The sequence below is a fragment of the Calidris pugnax genome, unplaced genomic scaffold (assembly GCF_001431845.1).
Source record: "Calidris pugnax isolate Ruff unplaced genomic scaffold, ASM143184v1 scaffold38, whole genome shotgun sequence".
In the NCBI taxonomy this organism is placed as follows: domain Eukaryota; kingdom Metazoa; phylum Chordata; class Aves; order Charadriiformes; family Scolopacidae; genus Calidris; species Calidris pugnax.
The window spans coordinates 792,014-813,341 of NW_015090995.1; the positions used below are offsets into that span (position 1 = coordinate 792,014).

The 21,328-nt window shown below is 42.1% G+C and overlaps 1 protein-coding gene across 2 annotated transcripts; it reads right to left on the reverse strand.

The window, feature by feature from the left end:
* Window positions 1–808: 808 nt before the first annotated feature.
* On the reverse strand, window positions 809–15,353 carry RLIM (ring finger protein, LIM domain interacting). Of its 2 annotated transcripts, XM_014955343.1 has the most exons (4): window positions 15,177–15,353; window positions 5,130–5,318; window positions 4,169–4,252; window positions 809–3,342 (listed from the first exon to the last, which is right to left on the reverse strand). In XM_014955343.1, exons 2-4 carry the CDS (start codon window positions 5,296–5,298, stop codon window positions 1,808–1,810), a joined length of 1,788 nt encoding a protein of 595 aa, XP_014810829.1. In that variant the 5' UTR covers window positions 5,299–5,318; window positions 15,177–15,353; the 3' UTR covers window positions 809–1,807. The 2 variants fall into 2 exon arrangements, with proteins under 2 accessions (XP_014810829.1, XP_014810830.1); XM_014955344.1 differs by lacking the exon at window positions 4,169–4,252.
* Between the last annotated feature and the right edge of the window lie 5,975 nt (window positions 15,354–21,328).

The following is a 21,328-nucleotide window of genomic DNA, read 5'->3' on the forward strand; positions in this document are numbered from 1 at the left end:
GGGTTTAATATTTTTCCTAGAACTTTTTTTTTTTTTTTTTTTTTTTTTAAACACACCAAAAATGTGTTTTAAAAAAAAAAAAAAAAAAAAAAAAAAAAAAAGAGATAGGCCAGCTTTGGTTTTGTCATCTGAGGAACAAGTAACATTTCCCACAGAGCCAGCAAGAGCAGTTCATATCCCTTCATAACTACTGCCCTGGAGCTGAAATAAACATTGCCTTCCCTGGAGCACGTGTAAGGTAGAAAATAAACTCATTACAGAATGAAACAAAGAAGGGGTCATTGAGGGGAAGGTTGTTTTCCCCTGACACTGATGAGAGCTGAGGTACATTCTCCAATTCTCAATTTCAATATGCCACATACATAAAGTAAATTCAACTCATTTTAATCTGTGCAATAGGGGTATGAAGGATTTTTAATGTTATTCTTAGAACTGGCTACACGTTTAAGTGTGCTCCCATCATCAATTATAATTTTCAAATTTAACCTAACACTCTAATAATCTGTTTTCCATTTAATACTTAAGTTATTTTTCTGTGGCACTGGACTCCCAGGCAACCAACGCTGAATATATGACACGATCCAGAGGTTACTAATAAATACAGTTGAAGCTGGTGTGAAAAAAAATATAATAAACACAAAACTAAACCAAACCTGTCAGTACTTGTCTGCTGAATAGTTACAGAGATGCCTCAAAAATTGAAAGTAAAAGTTGATAGAAAAATTGGGCATAAACCTCACTGAATGAACTGGTACATACCGGTTTGTGTTATTCCATGTTAGTAACCAGAGCAAGAAATCACCAGCCATTGGAACAGTTTCTAATTTTTATCATCCTTTTTTGGTGGCATTAGTGAGCCAAAACACTGCAATTATAACATTTAATTTCCATTTTGTTTTAATGCAATTAAGATGTCTAATTCAACTGGTTTTATATTACAGTAGCTGTTCACATAAATAGTACAGATATGCACTGCTCTTGACAGGTACACACTTACAAAAGCAGCTCTCTCGGATTTAGTTTGCTCTCCGTGTGGTGGGTTTTGTATGAAAAGCATTCTTGATTTCTAAGCATGGTACAATTTTAATTCTTAATGCGTTAGTACAACAGTGCATTGGAAAAGTACTGAGCTTCTACAAAAAAGCTTTACAATTTTAAAACAGATTTTTTTTTTTTATTATTTAAACAAGCATAGGCAATTCTTATATTTCCACAACAAGATAAATATCCCAATTAAGCTAACAGCTCATCCTACAGCGTGTCATAGTGATGGGGAAAGGGCTAACATTAGTGTTATTTACACAGACATGTCCAATATTAACCCAGTACGAAAATTAAAAGTATGTTCAAATGTGCAATTAAGTTCATATTTTTTCAGATAGTTGGATTTCTTGCAAATATTCCCCTATGACTCACGTACATTTAGCTGGGATGACTTCTCAAAGAACTCCTCATAAGCACGATCTTGAGGACAAAAAGTTTATTGGACTGGGATGGCACGGGCTGGGTGGGGAGAAAAGAATTTAATACTCTTCACAAAGGAAAAAAAAAAATATATTTTTAAGCGGTAAGATGTCTTCGGACAAGTGAAATTTAACACCCAAACTGACTAGATCTTGAAAACCCTAATTAAAGAAATTTTGCCATTTTTAAAAGCTTGAATTCAGAGAAAACGTTTTCATGAGGGAAGATTCACTCCGAGTCATTACTATACATTGAGGTACCACTCAAAAAGTGGCCATAAAGGAAGTGACTTCTTTGCCCATCACTATCACACTAGCTGCTCGGCCATCATTTCAGATCTCATTTAGACAACACTCTCTCTGTTACCAGAAGCTAAGACGGCTCTGCGACAAATGGGACAAGTGGAATTTTCTGATAACCAGCGATCGATGCAGTGGACATGATACTCGTGCGAACAAGGCAATTTCCGGAGCTTGTTGCCTTCCGTGTACTCTGTGATACACACACTACAGGTTTTCAGAGCATCGCTCTCACCAAAATTCCTCATGGCTAGGTTGTCAATTTGTTCTTTGGTGAGTCCTCTGGGTTGGTCGTCATCATCTTCGTTTAGTAGGAAAAACTGTGCTAGGCTAAGGAATGGTAGAGAACCGCTTTCTTCAAACGTGACCGATCCCCTCGTGTTCCGACCTTCCCGTCTGGCACCAGATGTTGAGCCACCTTCATTGCCGCCTTCGTACACCTCCCCTGAGCTAACATCTGTGCTTTCATTGCTTGAAGAACCACCGCCTCCGTTCTGCGGCTCGGAAGCATCCACGTTCTGGTTTGGAGTGGGGCCGCTAGGATCTGCATCGCTATCGCTATACATGAAGTAGCTCAGCTCCCCGAAGCCTGTCATGATCTGCCTCAGCATAGTCTGAATGGCCACGGACGTCGTCTCGCTCAAGCCTGTGTTTAAGATCCTCCGGATGGGAATCCTAATGGTGCTGACGTAAGTTCTCACTCCAGCCCGTTCCGAACGGGAAAACGTGCGCCTAAACCCTCCCCGTTCGCTTTCGTAGGTGACGGTGTTGTTGGGTGTCTGGGACCTGGACCGAGTTCTGTTGGCTATGCTGTCCCTTTGCCGGTACTCTCCTGGACGAACTCTTCTCACCTGAAGATCAAGTACTATGGTAGGAGGCCTCTGACCAGGGGTTGCAGACTCACCGGTGCCATTAGTTTCTGAAGAACCTGCCGCTTGAGGAACAGGCCTCGTTTCGGGGGTTGAAAACAGAACCGCGTTTTCACTTGGCATCTCAGTCCCCACCGTCTGCTGCCTCAACGTCACGTGCTGCCTAGTTCTGGAGCTTCCCTCAGCTTCGTTCACCGAGGAGTGATCAAGTGTTTGAGATGACGTGTTGTGATGAGACCTGCGAGGAGCCTCGCTCACTGGATTAATGGGTGACCTACTTCTATCAGTCCTAGCCCGCGTTCTCCGCTGTTCTGGACTCCTACTTCTCGCTCTCCTCTGCCCTCTAGGAGGAGAAGCTTCCTGGGTCGTTAGCTCCTCCGAAGTGCTCCTCTCTGATCCAGGCTGCCTTATAGATGGTGATTCAGACCTTGGAATTTCAGAGTCACTTTGGCTGTTTTCCAAATCCTCCCCGCTGGAAGGCTCTACAGATGGCTCGTTCTCAGTTTCTGGATTTGTGTTCCCATTATTACGGTTGACGTTTATTTCCAAACTGAATCTGAAGTCACCACTGTTTGGGTTAGTCCGGCTCACTGCTCTCCAAGACTGGTTTCCTCGTTGTCCGCTTCGTGTCGTATTTCCAGTCTGTCGGACCGAATTAAGCCAGTCTATTATAGAATCTCCATTTGAAACATCTTCTGCGGACTCTGCACCTGCGAAAAAGACAGGGAACTACCAAAATTAGAGTACTGAGCTAGTTTTGGAGTGACTTTTTCCAAGAACATAATTGCTTAGTTTAACAAGTGACAATTTAGAAGTGCGTAATCCTACCAAGTACTAGTGTGGTTTTACACGTAGCTTCAGAATTCTTATCTACTAAAGCTCTTTTAAGGGAGCAGGAGTGGACATTTTTCTAGTAAGTAGATAGGCTGCAGCCACCACATAATGAACAAGTCATCAAAATAACACTTTTTTTATCATAAATAAATGGAAAGTCACATTACAGGTGTCATAACACATCAATATTCTTTGTTTTCCTTTAACAAATTAAGTCATCTATCAATGGCTAAATAAAGAACTAAGTTTGTCCTGACCCTTCACTTGAATAATGGCTTTATAGCAAATCTATTTGACTTAAGAATGAACCCCAAGGGCAAGCCCCAAGTGTCCTCCACCAATCTCTACACAAGGGTGATAACAAAAGCGATATAGCATCTTTGGAAGGGCAGAATGTTGCATTAAAAATAGGGATTGCCAAAAGGAAGGAAGCAGACAGGAAGGCAATCTTAAATTTATTAAAAAAAAAAAAGAAAGAAAGAAACCTAAATGAAACTTCATCTTGATGCAAATAACAAATGCATTATGAGTGAAATCTGTCCCAAACTGACCTCTGCAGCAGATATCAGACATAATGGTCACTTAGTTTTAAAACAAAGCTCACCTTGCACCTGCCTAGGCTTAACTTGTTCCACTCCTGCACTCAAGTTAAGGTCCGTACGGGGTGCTAAAGTTAAGAGTTTTCACAAATACTGTATATACCTCTATTCTCATCACTGTTTTGCTGTGGCGGACCTTCTTTAACTTGGTGTAGCCTTCTCAGCAACTCTTCTTCAGTAATTTCACCTTAGAAAATAAGCAAAATTTTCCAAAAATATTTCCAAATCATATGTATGGCAAGCATCATCAAAAGCCTCTAAAGAAGGTACAAGCCACTGCTTGTCTTTTTCTTTTTTTTTTCCTAATTAAATCCTGCCATAATGAGACTGCCAAACAGGTTGCTAAGGGGAAGTTCCAGACACTTCAGCATCATTGTCCTAAGTAAGTTTTGCTGAAGCTGAAAGATCCAACAGTTTCAACCTATTCGAGACAGCTGTGCTTTCTGGTTCTGTAACCTCTACAATGTATCAGCAATTTTCATCATCCTATACCAATTAAATGGCTGTCCAGAGTAAAATATTTAAGATAATACCTTCACAAACACGAAAAAAAGGTTTAAGTTAGTTGAAGTCATGTTTTAAATTAGAACTGGTTTGAATTAGGTTCTCATCCTATAAAGAGTCAATTTAAAGGAAGAAGTCAACTGAAAACTGAGATAAAAATGCCCGTGCAGACTCTCGCACCAGATTGCTTATGCTATTTCCAAACTCTTAACCTCACCAGCACAAAGTTTTCACACAGATGCTTAAAGGAGATTACTTTTCGATGAAAAATGTGTAAAGGTCCACAACTGGCACTGGATCAGTTCTGTGTTTTCCCACCAGGTTGTGTAAACACTAGACTTTTGTATCTGATGAATCCACATCATCCTAACTGCCTCTCTGCTAGTCAGGGGATCGCTCAAATTTCAGTATGCCCAAATTAGCAAGAAGCTACTTCCTACCATGGAACACAACTGCAGCACACAAACTAAATGGGTGAAACAGTTTTAGGAGAACAGAAAATGACACAAATCACCTAACAAGCAATTCTAGAAAGATGTACATACGCAAGCATTACCTACCTGGTGTTCCTAGCAAATTGTTATCTCTCATAAGTCTGTAGTCCTCTTCACTCAGGTTGTTTACAAATTGATAGAAAGCTTCTTCTCGATCCAACCGATCAAGCTGACTCTGACGTTGTGCTTCCGATTGATCAACGTTTCCTTTATCACTAGAATCTGAGCTTTCCATCTTGCTGAGTGGAAGAGTACCTACAAAGGAGAAAAGAAATCCTTCATCCAGCCTAGTGAAATAGAGCATGACATTTAGGTATATTTAACATGTATTACATCCTTCATCGTTCACCTTAAATTTGGCAAGGGGGGTAGTAGTTTGCTAATGAAGTTCCAGTTCAGATAAGGTGCATAACCCACAGGGATCACAAATAATTCTCAAAGCACGAACCTCTTCAAGAAATACAAATGAAATTTATGCCCATCTTTATTACTCAACAAAGCAGCAGGTACAAACACGTGAAATACTATCAGCCATAGCCCTTAGTCCATCTTTACATAGTTGACTATGTGTCCACGACTATCTATCTGGTTTTTAGCGTAAAATATTCCAAATTCTCTGCCTCACAAATCACAAACCATGCCTTACAGTGCCACACAACAGGGCAGTACAAGGCATAAGCAAGCCACCCTTGATCAACGCTCTCTAAACGATCAGGGGATTAAGTGTCCACCACTTCTTCCTGCCCTGCACTAAGGTGAGGAAAGCAGGAATCAGTCTAACTCACTGCCTAATGAAAAACACCCTCTTCGACATCCAAGTGAATTTTAACAGAATGAAGGATTCAAATATAGAAGGCAGAAGATGCCATGGAACACCATGTGTGTGAGAAAAAAAAAAAAAAAATCAACCCAGACTATGAGTTTACTCAAAAAAGGAAAAGGGCTTGTAAAATCAACTGTGTAGTTTAACATCAGGAGAAGAATTTTCTGCAAGTTTCAGCATTTACTGGATTACTGAACTAGAATTTCCAGGACAAAATTCCAGTGTACACCAGGTATAACTCCTGCTATAAAGAGTCATCTTCTATATTGTGCATTTTTAAATATAACCTTCTCCTCATATTGTTTTTTTATTTGTATGAGATCCTCGACAATGTGTCTATCTCAAAAAAAAAATATTGATGAATGCCATGCCTACTTTTGATAAATATTATAACAAAATATATGCAAATGCAGGAGACATTCTGGCTCTACTTGCGTCATGCAAATACATCAAATGAAGTTAAAGTAATAACTAGTTTCCTTAATCACCATCCTCGTTATTCACAACATCAAGAATTTTCCTGTACAACGGGTAGAATCTAGTTACTCAGAGAGGTGATTAGCAAGCTAATCCTCTGCATGCTAAAAAGCTCTGCAATAACATTCCTCATCAGAAAACATTCCTTTCATTTAAACCATACTTCATGTGACATGAAAATACTGCAAGAATAAAGCTTTTCTGCTTCTCACTGGAAAATTTCCAACACTTAGACATCTGTCTAGTGCAAAAAGCATCTTTTTTTGGTTTGTCAGCACAGCTGTCAAGTCAAGACTGCCCACAGTTTACATTAGTGCTTCTCCACAGAAGAGCAGCACTGCACCATCTCCAGGGGTACTTTATTTCAGCTGCTATTGAGAAAATTAAAGCGCACTGACAACCTCAGTGTGTAACAGTAGAATATTCCACAGGATAGGACAGCCTACTATTGCAGACCTGCAGATTATAAAACAGCTACTCCAACCCTCTTTGTCTTGAATTCTGTGGCAGCAGAACTTGTTTCCAAGTTAGTCATACTGAGGCACAAGTGACTTGTTGCCACTCAGTAATACAGAACACGCAAGGCTACTGGTATTATTTGGTTCACCAGAGAAATTAGGCTTATTTTTCACCTTTTTATCAGTAAGCAGCAGCAATCCCTAAGGTTACAACCATTTCAAATGGAAGCCTATCAGCTTTCTCTGCATTGCTAAATCTCTGGTGCAATCTAAAGACTGCACGGCCCGTCTGAAGACTTGCATGTGATGTGCTGTCAAATACAGCAATAAACAGAGCCATTCACAGCCAGAGTTGTGCAATGGTTTCAGCAGGTACATTCAACTCTTACTGGGCTCAGTTATGAAATCCGTATGCCCTTCAGATCTCAGACACGGATTTCTAACAAGATCATAGCTTGCTTGAAACTCAAACAACTTTTTACAAGCTTTCCGTAGCAGAATTGTGACTCAAGTAACTGGACTTAAAGACATATTCATTCTAGAGAAGATAATAGAAATACAAAGACAGCTGCTTTTAAAAGAATCATCTGAATAACGCCTGAAGTAGAATGAGAGACTTGCCTCCAAAATAAAACCTTGAAAAATGCATTAGTTCTCTGGGATAAACATCAGAACTCTAACCGACATTCCCTTTTTTAGGATAACAATGAAACAGAGTTGACAATAAGATTAAGAAAATAAGGGAATGAAATAAGATGCTAAGGGACAGGAATAGTATGAAGTTTTGTAAACTACGTTCCCCCAAATGACTGCCATCTTGGTATTTACTGACTTCAAAACATATAGAATGTCTTCCTAAAGATGGCAATATTAACATATTTGTAAGCATTATACTAATTCAACAACAGCTTTTAAAATAGAAAACCACACTATGCACACAAAGCATGACATTTGTTTACTGCTTGTGCTTTGAAATTTTCCTTTTAGCTGCAAACTCCAGAGCTTGCAGGCACTGGAGCTATGTAATGCTGATTTGATTCAAACTCGTTTGCCCATTCCATTTCAGAAGATGAAGGGGCACTCTTGGTCAGGGGAAAAAAGGAGAGTCCAAACAAGTGAAGGTGAGGGGCAGACATCTCTTCACCAACAGACCGATGTACGCTTCGACACGTGATCCTTTATGAAATGCTCAAAGTCAGTCTTATTTCCAGGTTTGCTCCTCCATCACCTCCTATCTTCCCTCCTAAACCATAAAACCAGCTACTGATCAAGACCGAAAACACGATATTGCTAAGAAAAAAACCGCAGAGGAAGGATCTTGAATTAAGTCCTAATGTAAATTAAACTCTATTTCTACTAGTGACAAACTCACTGTATTTTCATATTGCAAGTGACTGTAACAGATTAAACTCGCCCACAGTATCCCAACTTCATGCTGTTCAGCTTCAATGTCCTAGAAACGCTGTATCTATATGGGATGTTTACACTGATGGAAATACAGATGGCAAAGAAATGCATAAATGCACATCAGCACGTTCTCCCTACCTTACTATTGACAGCAAACGGGACAATACTCTTCAAACCAGAGCTCTGATATTATAAGCAGTAAATGGAAAATAGCATTTCTACCCCAAGGCTTCTGGTACTTTCTACCTCTTCACTGTCCACTCAGCTCATTGTCCACATTGTCCATTTCAAGCTTCACCTCCCGGCACCACTTCAGAGCACTGTGTTACCCGACTGAACTTACAAGACTATTTAGACTTCTACTGTCTCAACATAACTCCATGAGTCCCATCTGGTTGTACAACAGGATTTCTATGGTGGCAGCTACTACATCACCTTGCTCCTATTTGAGCACGGCAGAGGGTTGGAGGAATAACTTGAAAGCCTGTCCTTCATTCAGGATTCTGCTCTCAGCTCGTATGCTGCAGAAAATTAAAACTGGCTTAAGGAAGCTGACTACAGTAACACAGGGAAACCTGATAAGGGAAACCCAACAGGTATACCATTAAGTTCCAACCAAATAACCAACACTCCATTATCCAATCAGCAGGTGCGCTTCAACTCTCTTTTTTTTCCAGTGGTTTAGTTCAACTCAAAGTAAGACTTTGTTCTTATCCAAGTTAAAAATTCAGAATTTCCTTCTTTAGTGTCCTTCCTTGTCAGCACTGAGTTGACAAAGGGTGGGGAAGGTCACATCTACGAGCAGGAAGTTCAGATCTGTTGACTATTGCCAACTTCAGCTGAGACATCCACGAATTACAATCTGTTTATGGGAAAACTAGGCAGAGGGGAAAGGAAATCACCTAAACTTTGCACAAAACAGAATCACAGCTAGAATAAATGATGTTCTCCTTTAAAAAAAAAAAAAGAAAGAAACAAAGAAACAAAGGAGAAAATTCTTCAGCAGCTGAATATCCAGACACATTAACTACAGTGAATTCTTAATTGGTGTTCCCATCCTTCCACAAGTCAGCAAAGTCTCTTCCCTGCAGTTCCGCCTCAGCAGTCGCAGAGATTTCAGAGCACAAATCACTAGCTCTCTCTCCACTGCTGCTCCAGACTGCAGCAGCAAAAACAGAAAGCCCACAAAAGGTATTGTTTGTTACATTCTTTTATTCAAGAGGAAGTAATATTATGCTTTTTTGCATAGGAACAGTGTAAGAGTACTAGATATTCCTTCAATAATGTGAAGTTATCATTCTCAGGGTACAAGAAATATTTTACATTTTCCCTTATGCCAAGTCGTGTGTAAACTAAATCCAATCAGTCAGGAATTTACTACTGCTTAAAAAAAAAAAATCCAGTGGGCCAGCAAGCAGTGATAAAATACTTGTGTTGTCCATTACCCTCAACAATAACATCATGTATCTCCATACTGCTTCGCACTTACAGGCTACAGAACAACTACTAACGGACCACATGGTACAGGGATAAATCACTGGGCTCTTCCTCCTTCAAAAATGTTTAATGTGCCCTGACATTAGTTTCAAGACACTACCTTAGCTCTGTGTTCATTTTATATTTAAAAAAACCAACCACAATAAAATATTAGAACTCTCATTAAACTAGCTAGGTAAAACTTAGAAGATGTGACAACCTCAGAAATCACTCATCTGCAGAGTTAAAAGTAAAAGTAATATCTTAAAAGTTATAAGCTTCATTAGATTTATGGGGCAAATCTCAAATTTTAACAGGAGAAAGACGCTAAATTAGTTAAACTGCAGAAACAATTCAGATGCTCACAAGCTAGCTGTGCAACAAAAATTTCCTCTAAAATTCCCCCCATCTAGGTGTAACTGGTATTTCAACCTTACATGAGAATTTGTAGTGCCCTGTATGTTAGGAACATTTCCTGAACTACCTCACGTCCCAGCAACATAATTAATACCTTTGTATAAACAAAAAAAGATGATGGCAATATGAATAAGTGTTTCATAGATGTGCTCAGCAGAAGGCTAATTTCTCATTTATGATTCATAACCTCATCTTAATTAGGTACTTCAACCGGTAGAGCACCTTGCTTACTTCCAGTCTTCAGAAATTATCAAACCCTTTGACTAAGAGAAATGACTCAGTAGTAGAAGCCTGAAATACTTATTTTCTAGTTTGGGTTGTTACAGATTAACTATTTTTTTCCTCCTGTGCTTTCACTGAATGTATGGCGAAGACATTTTAGCTCTACAGCAGAAGCACAACACAGCTGTCTGCTCAAAGTGCTTTCCATGAACTCTGACTCGAGCGGCTCTAACATACCACCCCGTCTGGCAGCACCAGCCCCGGCCTCTCCGATTCCATTTCTCAAATGACACAGGAACAGCACTAGAACAGGCAGTTCTGGGACCTCGGGCTCTTGAAGCACAAACAGAACCAACTTCACGTGCACCCCACCTTCCAACTACTAGATTTTCCTAGAAGAATTCAAAGTTGAAAAATAATTTCCATGCCAGTCAGTATCCAATTTCTCAACGCTCAAAACTAGCAGAAAATAAGACATAGGAGAAACTATGTTTTCATCTTAAATATTTCTTCATTCAACTCTGCAAGCTCAGAAGCAAATCCTGACTGTCAGTGAATTCTATCATTAAAGGAGAAAGATACCATAAAACAGTGAAATGAAACAGCTATCTATTTGCATTAGTCAGGGAGCTTCCTTATGTCAAGTTTGATTTTTTTTTCTTTTTGTGCAGGTGCACGAGTTTCCTTTTGCAACCACACCAAAGGCTTTGGTAGTCCAGGTACTCATCTACATCTTAGAAACATTAACAAGTAACAAACTTTTCTAGTTTTCAAAGTTGCATCATGAATTTTGGATATACTTTTTTTTCCCCCCTGCTATTCTTGCTCTCCATTGACACACTGATGAACCACAGATCTACCTCCTACTAGATTTCCACTAAGCTTACTACAAATTTTAAGAGCTCAAGGATTCCCTACGTCCTCTTTGCCTCAAAAAACATCATGGAATATGTCTCACTTTTGGAAAGCTGGAAGAAAATTTTGACTTCTACGAAGTGTTCTGTGGAAACTGCTATAAAATTTAAATGACAGCTTAAGGAGGAATGTTAAACATCAATTCAGCTATTTCACTACCCCAGTATGTTTCAAAGCAAAGACCCTAAACCAAGATGTCACTCTGAACATGTATTTTAAACAATAGAAAGCAGATGAATACTTTTGCAGAACAGTTCCATAGAAATTCAACAGAATAATAAAAAAAAAAAAAAGACAGGAAAATATTTCAACAGAACCAACTGTTGAGATGAAGAAGAGAAACACTGTTAGATGTACTATCAACTCTGGAGAAGTCAGAAAGAAGGGAAGAAATCAGGGTACAGAATCTCATCAGTCTCTAACAGTCCTACAGCATCTAAGGCAGACAAGCCATCCTACTGCATAAATTCCCAACTCAAAGAGATCTAGTTAAAAAAGGAACAAAACTCACTGCAGCTTTGCAGTGTTATCTTCCGTACGAAAGGCTAGAGCTTAGCAATTCCAGAATACTGAGAGCATGTGGAACTCTGAAAGATGGAGCTCTGAAAATAAAATGCAGCAAGAACTGCCAAAATCCAGGGCTTCGCGTTTTATCATCTGCACTTAACTGAAACAACTTCTCACATGCAAGTTGAAAATAAAATTAAGATAGTACTGCCTTTCCCCCTCAAATTCAGATGATATCACGGACAAGAAAGCTTAGCGTATACAAGGTGTAACAAGTTTCCGGCACTGAAATCTCATGAAATTATGCTGTTTTCCTCAAAAAGTGATCTTCCTGCTAGGTCAGCAAGCAGAAGGCCTACTCTGAAGCTCAAAGAAGAAGTTATATTGCACTCAAGTAGCCAGTGCTAGCAGTATAAACAGGAATAATATCCAAGGAAATTGTACCCACAAAATTACACGATGACCGCATTTTAATTTCTGAAGAAACAGAACTTCTGGTTAGTGAAAGCACTAAGCCAAACATAATTCACTGAATTTCAATTAAAAAAAAAAGAATAAAACACCTTTAAATTTACTACCAAATCTCACCATCTCCACAAAACTGCTTCTAAGACAGATACTACCAAAAGCAGCAGGCCAATAAAACAATGGCAGTCACTACAACCACAACCCACACAGGAATGCCGATACATGGATTTTTGTTGTTGTTGATGTCTAGTACCTAATTATATTTTCCATTTCTGTATTTGTTAAGTAAAATTTATTTGAATTCAAATAGGTATCTGTAAGACTAGAATTCAATTTCTGATGGTACACCAAGGCAGACAAGCTCAAGCATTTTAACAAGACTACATGCGCATACATCTTGCATATTGAAATTAAGAGTGCTCTAAGCAAAGTGTTTTAAAGTTATTAAATTAAGAGAAAATGTGCGCTGACTTTTCCTACATATTCAATTACCATTACACAGTTTTATGAGATCATACAACTCTGCAGACCTCCTTGAGTAAGAAGCTGAGCTTCAACACCGCACATCAGCAAAAATTATTAACAAGTACCTCGTTAATATAAACCTGAACAGTTTCAAGGAGACACAGGTGTGTGTTTCTTGTGATCTTAATTGGAGCCAAGAACCTGTGCAAAAACAAAAGGGATGCCTGTGATGCTCCTGGCTATCCCTACTCACCATACAAAGGTCCTAACTTTAAGTTATTACACTGCTACACTCTTCAGAAGTCTTGGTTTTGAGTTTGCACGAGATCATCATCAAAATATCTTGAGGACAGAGATGCTCACGTTTGGTTTTATCCCTTCAAGATCAACTTTTGCAAGCTCAAGAGTCGATACACTTTCATTAAGACTGAGATTAAGTCACAAAAACTTGGATAAATAATCAACAATCTTGTTTGGATTCGAATGTTTTAGTGCATGGAAACTGAGTTCTCTACAAAAAAAAATTAGAACAGCCTAGTAAAGCGTTAAGCTATAGAAGCATTCTATCAACATTGAGGAATTGATTTTGATACATTCCCATAGATAAGAGGAATAAAGGAACAAGCTAGGCATGTATATTAATATATAGCGGTTATAAAAACATTTCCATTTAGGAATCACACTACCCATTCCTGTAAAAATATCAGTACAACAGAAAGAAAAAAGGACAGGTGATGGAGACCAGACATTTCTAACATTGTTTTCCAGTACATCTTGGCACATCTACGAATTCAGTAAAATGGAAAATATATATGATACAGATCACAACCGCTACATGCTTGAAAAACGCTGGTACGGTTATTTCAGTGACAAACATTTACATAGTCAGAATTGTTGATGAAGAGAACACAGTAGTTGTTATGCTTTAGCGGTCTAACATAACATGAAGCCCTTAATTTTATGGTGTGTGGTGTGTTTTCCCCTTTCCAGGAACAGGCCAGACATAATTCCAAGCTATAATTCTTTTAATTCCAAAATGGTAAACCTGTAGAGGGAATACAGTCAGTTTAAGTGCTAGATGACCACTCCAACACAACTAAGCATCTGACTCTTAATTAAGATAATTAACTGCACAAGAAGCAGCCAGCTATTTGTTTTTTTTAAAAAGACTTGACAAGTAACTGCAATTAAAATTCTGGGACAAATTGGTGTCAGAGCTTCTTTAGCATTTTGACAATAATTTATCACTTGAAATTAATCAGTACTGCCAATATGGACAGGGAAAATAAATCTGACATGTTATGGCACTATTGGGTACGATCAAGTTTGAATTCTTGTTTACAAGCTTCTCTGTATAAAGACACTATCTTCCTGAAAAAAGGTGAAACAAACAAAACTATTCTAAAAACAAAATAAAACCTGTACTTTTTCTGCTGTGAAACATTTTGTCAGGCTCCTCCTACTAAAATTGACACATAACAAACCTTAATAACTATGTTATACTACATTATATACAACCTGATGTTGCTTCTACATTAAAGCAGATCACTTAAGATAAAGTAATACATACATCTAGCTGGATTTTACAATGGTTTTGAAACACACTAAACAGAAACCTTAAATGTCAACAAACAATATTAAAAAGGGAAGCAAGAACTTGCACAGGAAACTAAGGTGACAGAGCAAAGATGACGAGGTTAATTGGAGTGAAACTAACAGGATAGGAATAGCAAACATCACAGGTTTTAACAAGTCACAAGCTGATCAAGACCCTTACAACAGACACAGAGATATGAAGAGCTCCTCTTGCCTGTCTCCCACAACAAGGCTTCTTGTTTCAACTCCGAGGAAGAAAAGACTGAAAACACGGTCCTGAAGAGCTGCAGATTCCTTAAGTGGGCACTAAACAGTATGGCGAGGCCCAAGACAGTGGCTATAATTCCTCCCCCCACTCCACCCCTCCAAAAAGGGGCTAGATTCAACTCTTTCTCCAGCCCAACTAGATACCTAGAGGGTGAGGGGCCCAGCAGCCCGCCCTGAGGGGGTAGCGCAAACCCTCCTCCAGCTCCGAAGGGAGGAACAGGTTCGCCCCACCACACGCCCCGGGAGAAAGAGGAAAAGCCCCCAGGGTGACACAGCCCGGCCCATCCCGGGGAGAGGAGGGCCCAGGATTCTCTCAGTGCCCCGGGCACACCCGCGCCCAGACCGCCATCACCGCCCCCAGCTCCATCACGGCACCCCGCTCCGCCTCTGCCGCGGGGCGGTTTCGGCCTCCCGAGCCCCACGGAGCCTGGAGCCGCCCTACCCTGCCCGGCACCCCGCAGTCCGCACGGCGGGGTCCCGGAGCGAGAGCAGAGGGGCTTTACAACCCTCCCGGCTCCGGGCGGGGGCCGCAGCCGCCGCCGCCGCCTCCCCTGGGCCTGGGCCTCTCCCTTCTCCGGGCCATTTTGAGAGTCCGCCTCCGGCCTCGATACTCACCTCCCGCCGCCACCGCCCGCCGTCGCCTCCCCAGCTCTCGGTCCGCTGCTCTCCCAGCTCCTCAGCGGGCTCGGTCCCGGCTCTCCCCGCTCCGTCCGTCCCCAAACAGCCGCAGCGTCGCCCTCCCTCCCCTCTCAGGCGGCCATTTTCTGCTCCATTGTTACCAAGGAACGGGGGCCCGGAAGCGGCCGCCGGCAGACGGAAGTGAAGACGCTCGCGCCCCTGCGCAGGCGCCGCCGCCCCCTCCGGGGTGTGTGCGGGGGGCGGGGGGAGCGCGGCCCGGGGAGACGAGCCTGGAGGACCGAGGGGTAGAGCGGCCCCGGGGGCGCCGCCATTTTGAAGCGGGGGGCAAAGGCCGAGGGATGCGGCCCGGTGGCATGGAGGCCGGGTGGCCGCCCGCGGTCTTCACGGTCAACCGCTCAGCCCGCAGCCTGCTGATGCCCCGCGGGGATGCGGGGGGGAGGTGTCCCGGGCCTCAGCAGGGACCGCCTGTGGTGCCATTAGGGCGCGGCAGGATTAGGGCCTGTGTCCCCACCGGAGCCTGGGCTGTCAGTGCAGGGGCCATTTCACAGAAGCACAGAATGCTATGGGGTTGGAAGGGCCCTCTGGAGATCATCCAGTCCACCCCCCTGCCAGAGCAGGGCCACCCAGAGCAGGTTGCACAGGAACGTGTCCAGACGGGTTTTGAATGTCTCCAGAGACGGAGACGCACCCACCTCCCTGGTCAGCCTCTTCCAGGGCTCTGCCACCCTCACAGGAAAGAAGTTCCTCCTCATGTTTAGGTGGAACTTCTTATATTCAAGTTTGTGCCCATTTCCTCTTGTCACCATCAGCATTTCATCAGCACAGCGCGTTATGGTGATGCATTTTGTCATTGGATCAAATTTTTATACACTCCAACAAAAGGTACAGACCTTGTGCGTCTCCTCACAACCTAGCTGAACAGGAGGCCTGATGCTCAGTGAGGTCACAGCCACCAGGAAGCAGAACCATTGGGCAGAGGTGCCAGTGCTCGAGGCCAACAGTTCCAAAAGCCGATGAAAATACTGTCAGCAATGAGAGGTGTCTGTCAGTACGGACATTCACTCTCCTCACCCCTCACTGTGGCAGCATCTCCCCTCTGTGCTGGGTTTTCTCCCCTGCCTGACCTGGTGTCACGTTGTGGAACCATAAATGGGGAGAAAGATACAAGCCTGACTTTTAATGTAAATGAAGTGTTTTTAAATTTTCACGGATTAAATTTTCCCCTTCCATTTTGAGAACGGAAAAAAGAAAAATCAGGAAGAGTCAATTTAATGTCACAAAGCGATTCTGCAGTTTTAGTGAACCAAAATAGCTGTCACTGGGAAAAGTTGCCTTGTTCCTGACCCATGACAAAGGAATCTTCTTATGTCGACAGGGCTTCTGCCTCTGACAGATTCCGGTGGTTAGAGAAACCACATCCCCCGAAGAGAGAGACCCCGTGGCTGAGTGTGGATGTGCACTTTTTAATTTTTGGCAGACATCTTTGAAGCAGGCAAGAAAAAAATTAATTCCACTGTCAAACATCGATAATTCAGGGAGCAGATGATCGGCGCTACAATTGATCCACTTTATCATGGAAGGCCTTGTGTCGACAATTGATAAGGCCGCCGCCGAGCGCGAGTATTGGCAATTAGTAGATCAGCAGGACGCCCATCAGAGCGCTCCAATGGCAGACCTCAAAGAAACCAGAGAAACGGGAGGCGATGAGACTGTGCCAGAGTGATTTCTGCATGAAAGCGAATCCGATCTTTTTCTCCCCACCTTTTCTGAATACCAGGCAAGGTCAGAGCAGGATAAAAGTGGCTTTGTTATACACCAGTAACCCAAGCAGCAAAATGTTAGGGATTATCGAGCAAATGGGAGGTGGAGCATATGCTACTATTTGAACAGAGGGGTAAGATGATGGTTTAATGCTCCTGGAACGGCCTCTTGGTATTTTATGACATCTGACAAGTAATTTTGTTAGCTTTGGCTCTTTCTTTTCCCCTCAATAAAATACTTTTAATTGATTCAATTGATTTAATTGATGATGATGATCTTCAAGACCGAAAGTCTTGAAGATCAGCAAATGGCAGGCGAGAGCAATAAAAAGTGTTGTTCTTAGGGGGATGTTTGCCACTTTGCTGGGAGATGAACGCCCAGCGATGCGCAGAGATGGCAACTGGGTTCTGCTGATTCATGCCTTCCTGCAGTGGTTAAAACTTGTAGCTGAGGTCCAGGGCAGGCAGTGAAGGAAAAGTTCCTCCCTCAGTGTGATTTGATGGAGTTTATTTGCCTTCACAGGGTCAATCAGGTGCAGAATAAACTCTGATTTTTCAAAACCACTTAGTGGATTTCGGTATCCAGTTGACATTAATGACAACACTGTGCTCACGTGTTTCCTTAACAGCTTTTAAAAAAAACGAGGGTCCGTGTAGCGGTGTAGCTCAAAAAGCTTGTAGGGGAAAAAATCCAAAATCTATAGCAAAAGCATGGTGTAATTCATACTTAAGTGTTTTCAATTTGCTAATGTATGTATAGTGAAGGAGAATTACAACACTTTTCCATGGTGAGTTTAATGTCGTTTCCTTCAATGAGGGTAAATAAATTTGCTTTAAATCCCCCAGGGTCTTAAAAACTGGTTATTTGGAATGCAGCGATAGATGAGAAAAAATGTTGGGTTTTTTGTTTTTTTTTTCCCTTAAAAAAGATATTAAAATAATTTATTCACAATATAGATAAGTAATAATCCAAATGCAGTGAGGTGAGAAAAACCTGAATCTCTTGGGAGCTTCTAAACCTGAAGCAAAAAAATAAAAAGACCAAACAAACTCAAATCCTTACATACTCAAGTATTAGCAGAGCCAGGTATTGAGTGGGAAAGTGAAGCCAATTTACACTGATGTACCAGCCTGGCCCAAACTTGAGAGGAAACCTAAGGATGTTAGAGTTCCTAAGAGTCTAACTTGGCTCTTTTCTCCATCTCAGGCTCTGCCTGTGTTGCTGTACAAGAGGCCCTCTTCCTTGGTGGGCAGGTGGATGGAGGGTCCCTAATTTTGCACCTTACAGAGGCATTTCTAATAGTTTTCAGTAATTTGCTAAATTCTGATCGAGCTCTTGTTTGTCTGGCAGCGCTGTGCTCTTGGGAGAACTTACTCGGGTACTGTCCCTCCACACCCAAGCTTTTACATTCCCAGCCTGTTTGGGGAACAGACACAATCATAGAATCATTTAGGTTGGAAAAGACCTTTAAGATCATTGAGTCCAACCATCAGCCCAGCACTGCCAAAACCACCACTAAACCATGCCCCTCAGCCCCACGTCTATCCGTCTTTTAAATCTCTCCAGGGATGGTGCCTCCACCACTTCCCTGGGCAGCCTGTTCCAGTGTTTGACAATCCTTTCCACGAAGAAATTTTTCCTAGTATCCTAAGCCCCCCCAGTACAACTTGAGGCCATTTCCTCTTGTCCTGTCGCCTATTCCTTGGGAGAAGAGACCGACTCCTCTTGGCTACACCCTCCTTTCAGGGAGTTGGAGAGAGCCAGAAGGTCTCCCATCAGCCCCCTTTTCTCCAGGCTGAACACCCCCAGCTCCCTCAGCCTCTCTTCACAAGACTTGTGCTCCAGACCCCTCACCAGCTCCGTTGCCCTTCTCTGGACATGCTCCAGAACCTCAATCCCATCAATTTACACCTGCATTTCTAGTATCAGTCTCATGGTGGACCTTAAAGTGTGTTTGATGAAAGATGGCAATAGAATTAATCATTTCTAGCAAAATGTGTTCTGAAGGGGGGCTTTTGAGAGAAAGACAGTTTGTAGCTTCAGAACAGCTTTAAATCAATATTCACTCCAGGGAACAGTTGCTCAGGTTCCTCAGCATCCCCTGGTTCACGCTGGGTGCAGAAGCTGCCCCAGAGAGGGTTATCTGGAGATACATCCCCAGCCCAGCCTTTGCTTCTTCAAGGCAGCACGTAAACGAACAGTTGGATCCCTGTGGGGAAACTCAGTGTTTCTCAAAATACTGGTGCCGAGATCTTTTTGCTTGGTGCATTATTGCAGCTGATGCTGCAAACACGATTGCGGGTGGCCAACTAAGGAGAATACAGTTCTTCCAGTTAGTATTTTTGGCCTTTAAAAAGGCTGTTAACTAGAGATCTGGGCAGCGTAAAAGCAGTAATTTTGAGCGTACCCCCTGCTACCTGAGGTTTTAAATCCAGGCTGCTATTTGCTCTTTAAATTGACTTTATTTTTTCCTTAGCTTCTGAGAGAAAGTTGCGTACAAAGAATGCGATAAATGCAGGATGCGTAAAGTTCTGTCAAATGTGCTGGGTAAATGCACTGGAAAATAGAAATTCCTCAGGTTGGCTGCAGGTAACAAAAGAGATAAAGTATTTGGCTGAGTGCGTGGTAGATTTTTTTAACGTGCAAAATTTAAAAAATTAAATTTCTATCAAGTCTTAATGCTTCAGCCTTTCTCACGAAGACAGGCATGCCCAAATGATGCGCCCTGCATTCATGCTGGTGCAGGCTGAATAATGTGTGAGCCTGCTCAATTCCCCACTGTGTCACCTGAACCAAGCAAAAAACCTGATCAAAGCCCCTGAAATTTGGAAATTTTCCTTTAAGCACAGCACACTCGCTGTTCAGCTGAGCCTAACTGTACATAATGATGAAAGACACTTACTTAGTATTGGGTAGATGAGAAAAAACTTTTCTCCTGTAAATGTCTGGTGGAAACTTCGCAGAGTACACTTTGGCTCTTTGAGTCTCCTCGTCGCCTCTGTATCAGGATTTTTCCTATGCGGGTTGATCAACAGCAGTCTCATAAACCCTGTTCCATTGCCTCTCCTCAAAATGAGCAGCAAAAAACACCAACAAGTTGCTACACTCTAAGAAATGGCACAACTGGCAGATGCTACAATTGCCCAGACAGTCCCAATACTCTATTGGTGAAGAGTTCTAAAAGGGAGATTTTTTTTTTTTTTTTTTTTCTCGGTTCTAAGTGTTAAAAACACTCAAAGCTATTTTCCTTTTTTCTCTGTTGAGACAGAAAAACGAGTCTACTTGGTGTTACTTAGCTCCTGGGTATGAGTGTTCCCGCACAGCTCTCAAAGGCGAGAGCTAGAAACATCAAAACAAACGTGGGGTTTGGAGCCCATCCTTGAGCTCTGCCCAGAGATGCCCCGGTGCAGGACGTGGTGCAGGAGGCTGTGGAGCCACTGGATTTTATATTGCAGATACAGAGGTTTCCACAGCAAAATAAAAGAGAGTCCACCACCACCACCAAGCAAAGTTTGGAGATGTGTCTCTGAGGAAAGTCCTCAGTGGCCAATAAGGCCAGTTGGCCTGGCCACGCACAAGTAACCGTGGCCAGATTAAATCTGCTGTGACTATTTGTCTCCTAAAAAGAACAACAACTGGCAGGTTTGGGGGAAACTTTGCTGCGGAGAAGGTTGCACATTTTTGAAAGGAGGTTGGTTGCAGCTTTCCAAAACGTTTAATTCCTTCCCATTCAACACGCAGAAACTGTTCACGGTGCTGCCTCCACAGTTCCCCTTTTCAAATCTGACTCCCTCATACTTGTGTAGAGTAATGTAGGTAAGAGGTCTCGCTAATTAATAATTTTGAGAGGCTACTGAAACATTGTGGAAAGTAGGTTTTGTCGAGTTAACCGGATACTTTCCTGAATGTCGTGGTTTAAAGTAGTGGCGCTGATTGATAGAATAAACCTTCAGCTGGAAAGACACCTGGTCTTGCCTTTCACGCTGTTTTGATTGAGAAAGAGGAACGATGCAAGTCAATATGACAAATGTTAATTGGACTGAAAAACTTAACTGCTGGGTCTGCGAGCGTGATGGTTAAGTAGAAGCGTCGCTGGACGAGGCACGGCTCCCGTCCCATCGGTTCTTGACCCCACACTTAATGTGTGATCGTTGACCTATGAGAAAATAGACAATCGTTACTGGTCTGCAGGTGCACAGAAGTTAGGGGCAGGTCGCTGATACCAGACCTAATCTGGATCGCTTAATGAGCTGAGCTTAAGTAAACAACATGTTTTGCAGTGCTGCCAGATGTAAAAGTCCTCGGCCTAAGAATAGAGCGGGCAGCTGGACTGCGGGGCGGGTGAGAGAGTCATAGGAAACAGTGAT

Excerpts from the sequence above, each read along its gene's own strand:
- RLIM (XM_014955343.1), bottom strand. The coding sequence starts at position 5,298 with ATGGAAAGCTCAGATTCTAGTGATAAAGGAAACGTTGATCAATCGGAA. Across the intron at positions 4,253-5,129 it reads CAATTTGCTAGGAACACCAG|GTGAAATTACTGAAGAAGAG; the intron begins GTAGGTAATGCT and ends TTATTTTCTAAG. Across the intron at positions 3,343-4,168 it reads AAACAGTGATGAGAATAGAG|GTGCAGAGTCCGCAGAAGAT; the intron begins GTATATACAGTA and ends TCTTTTTCGCAG.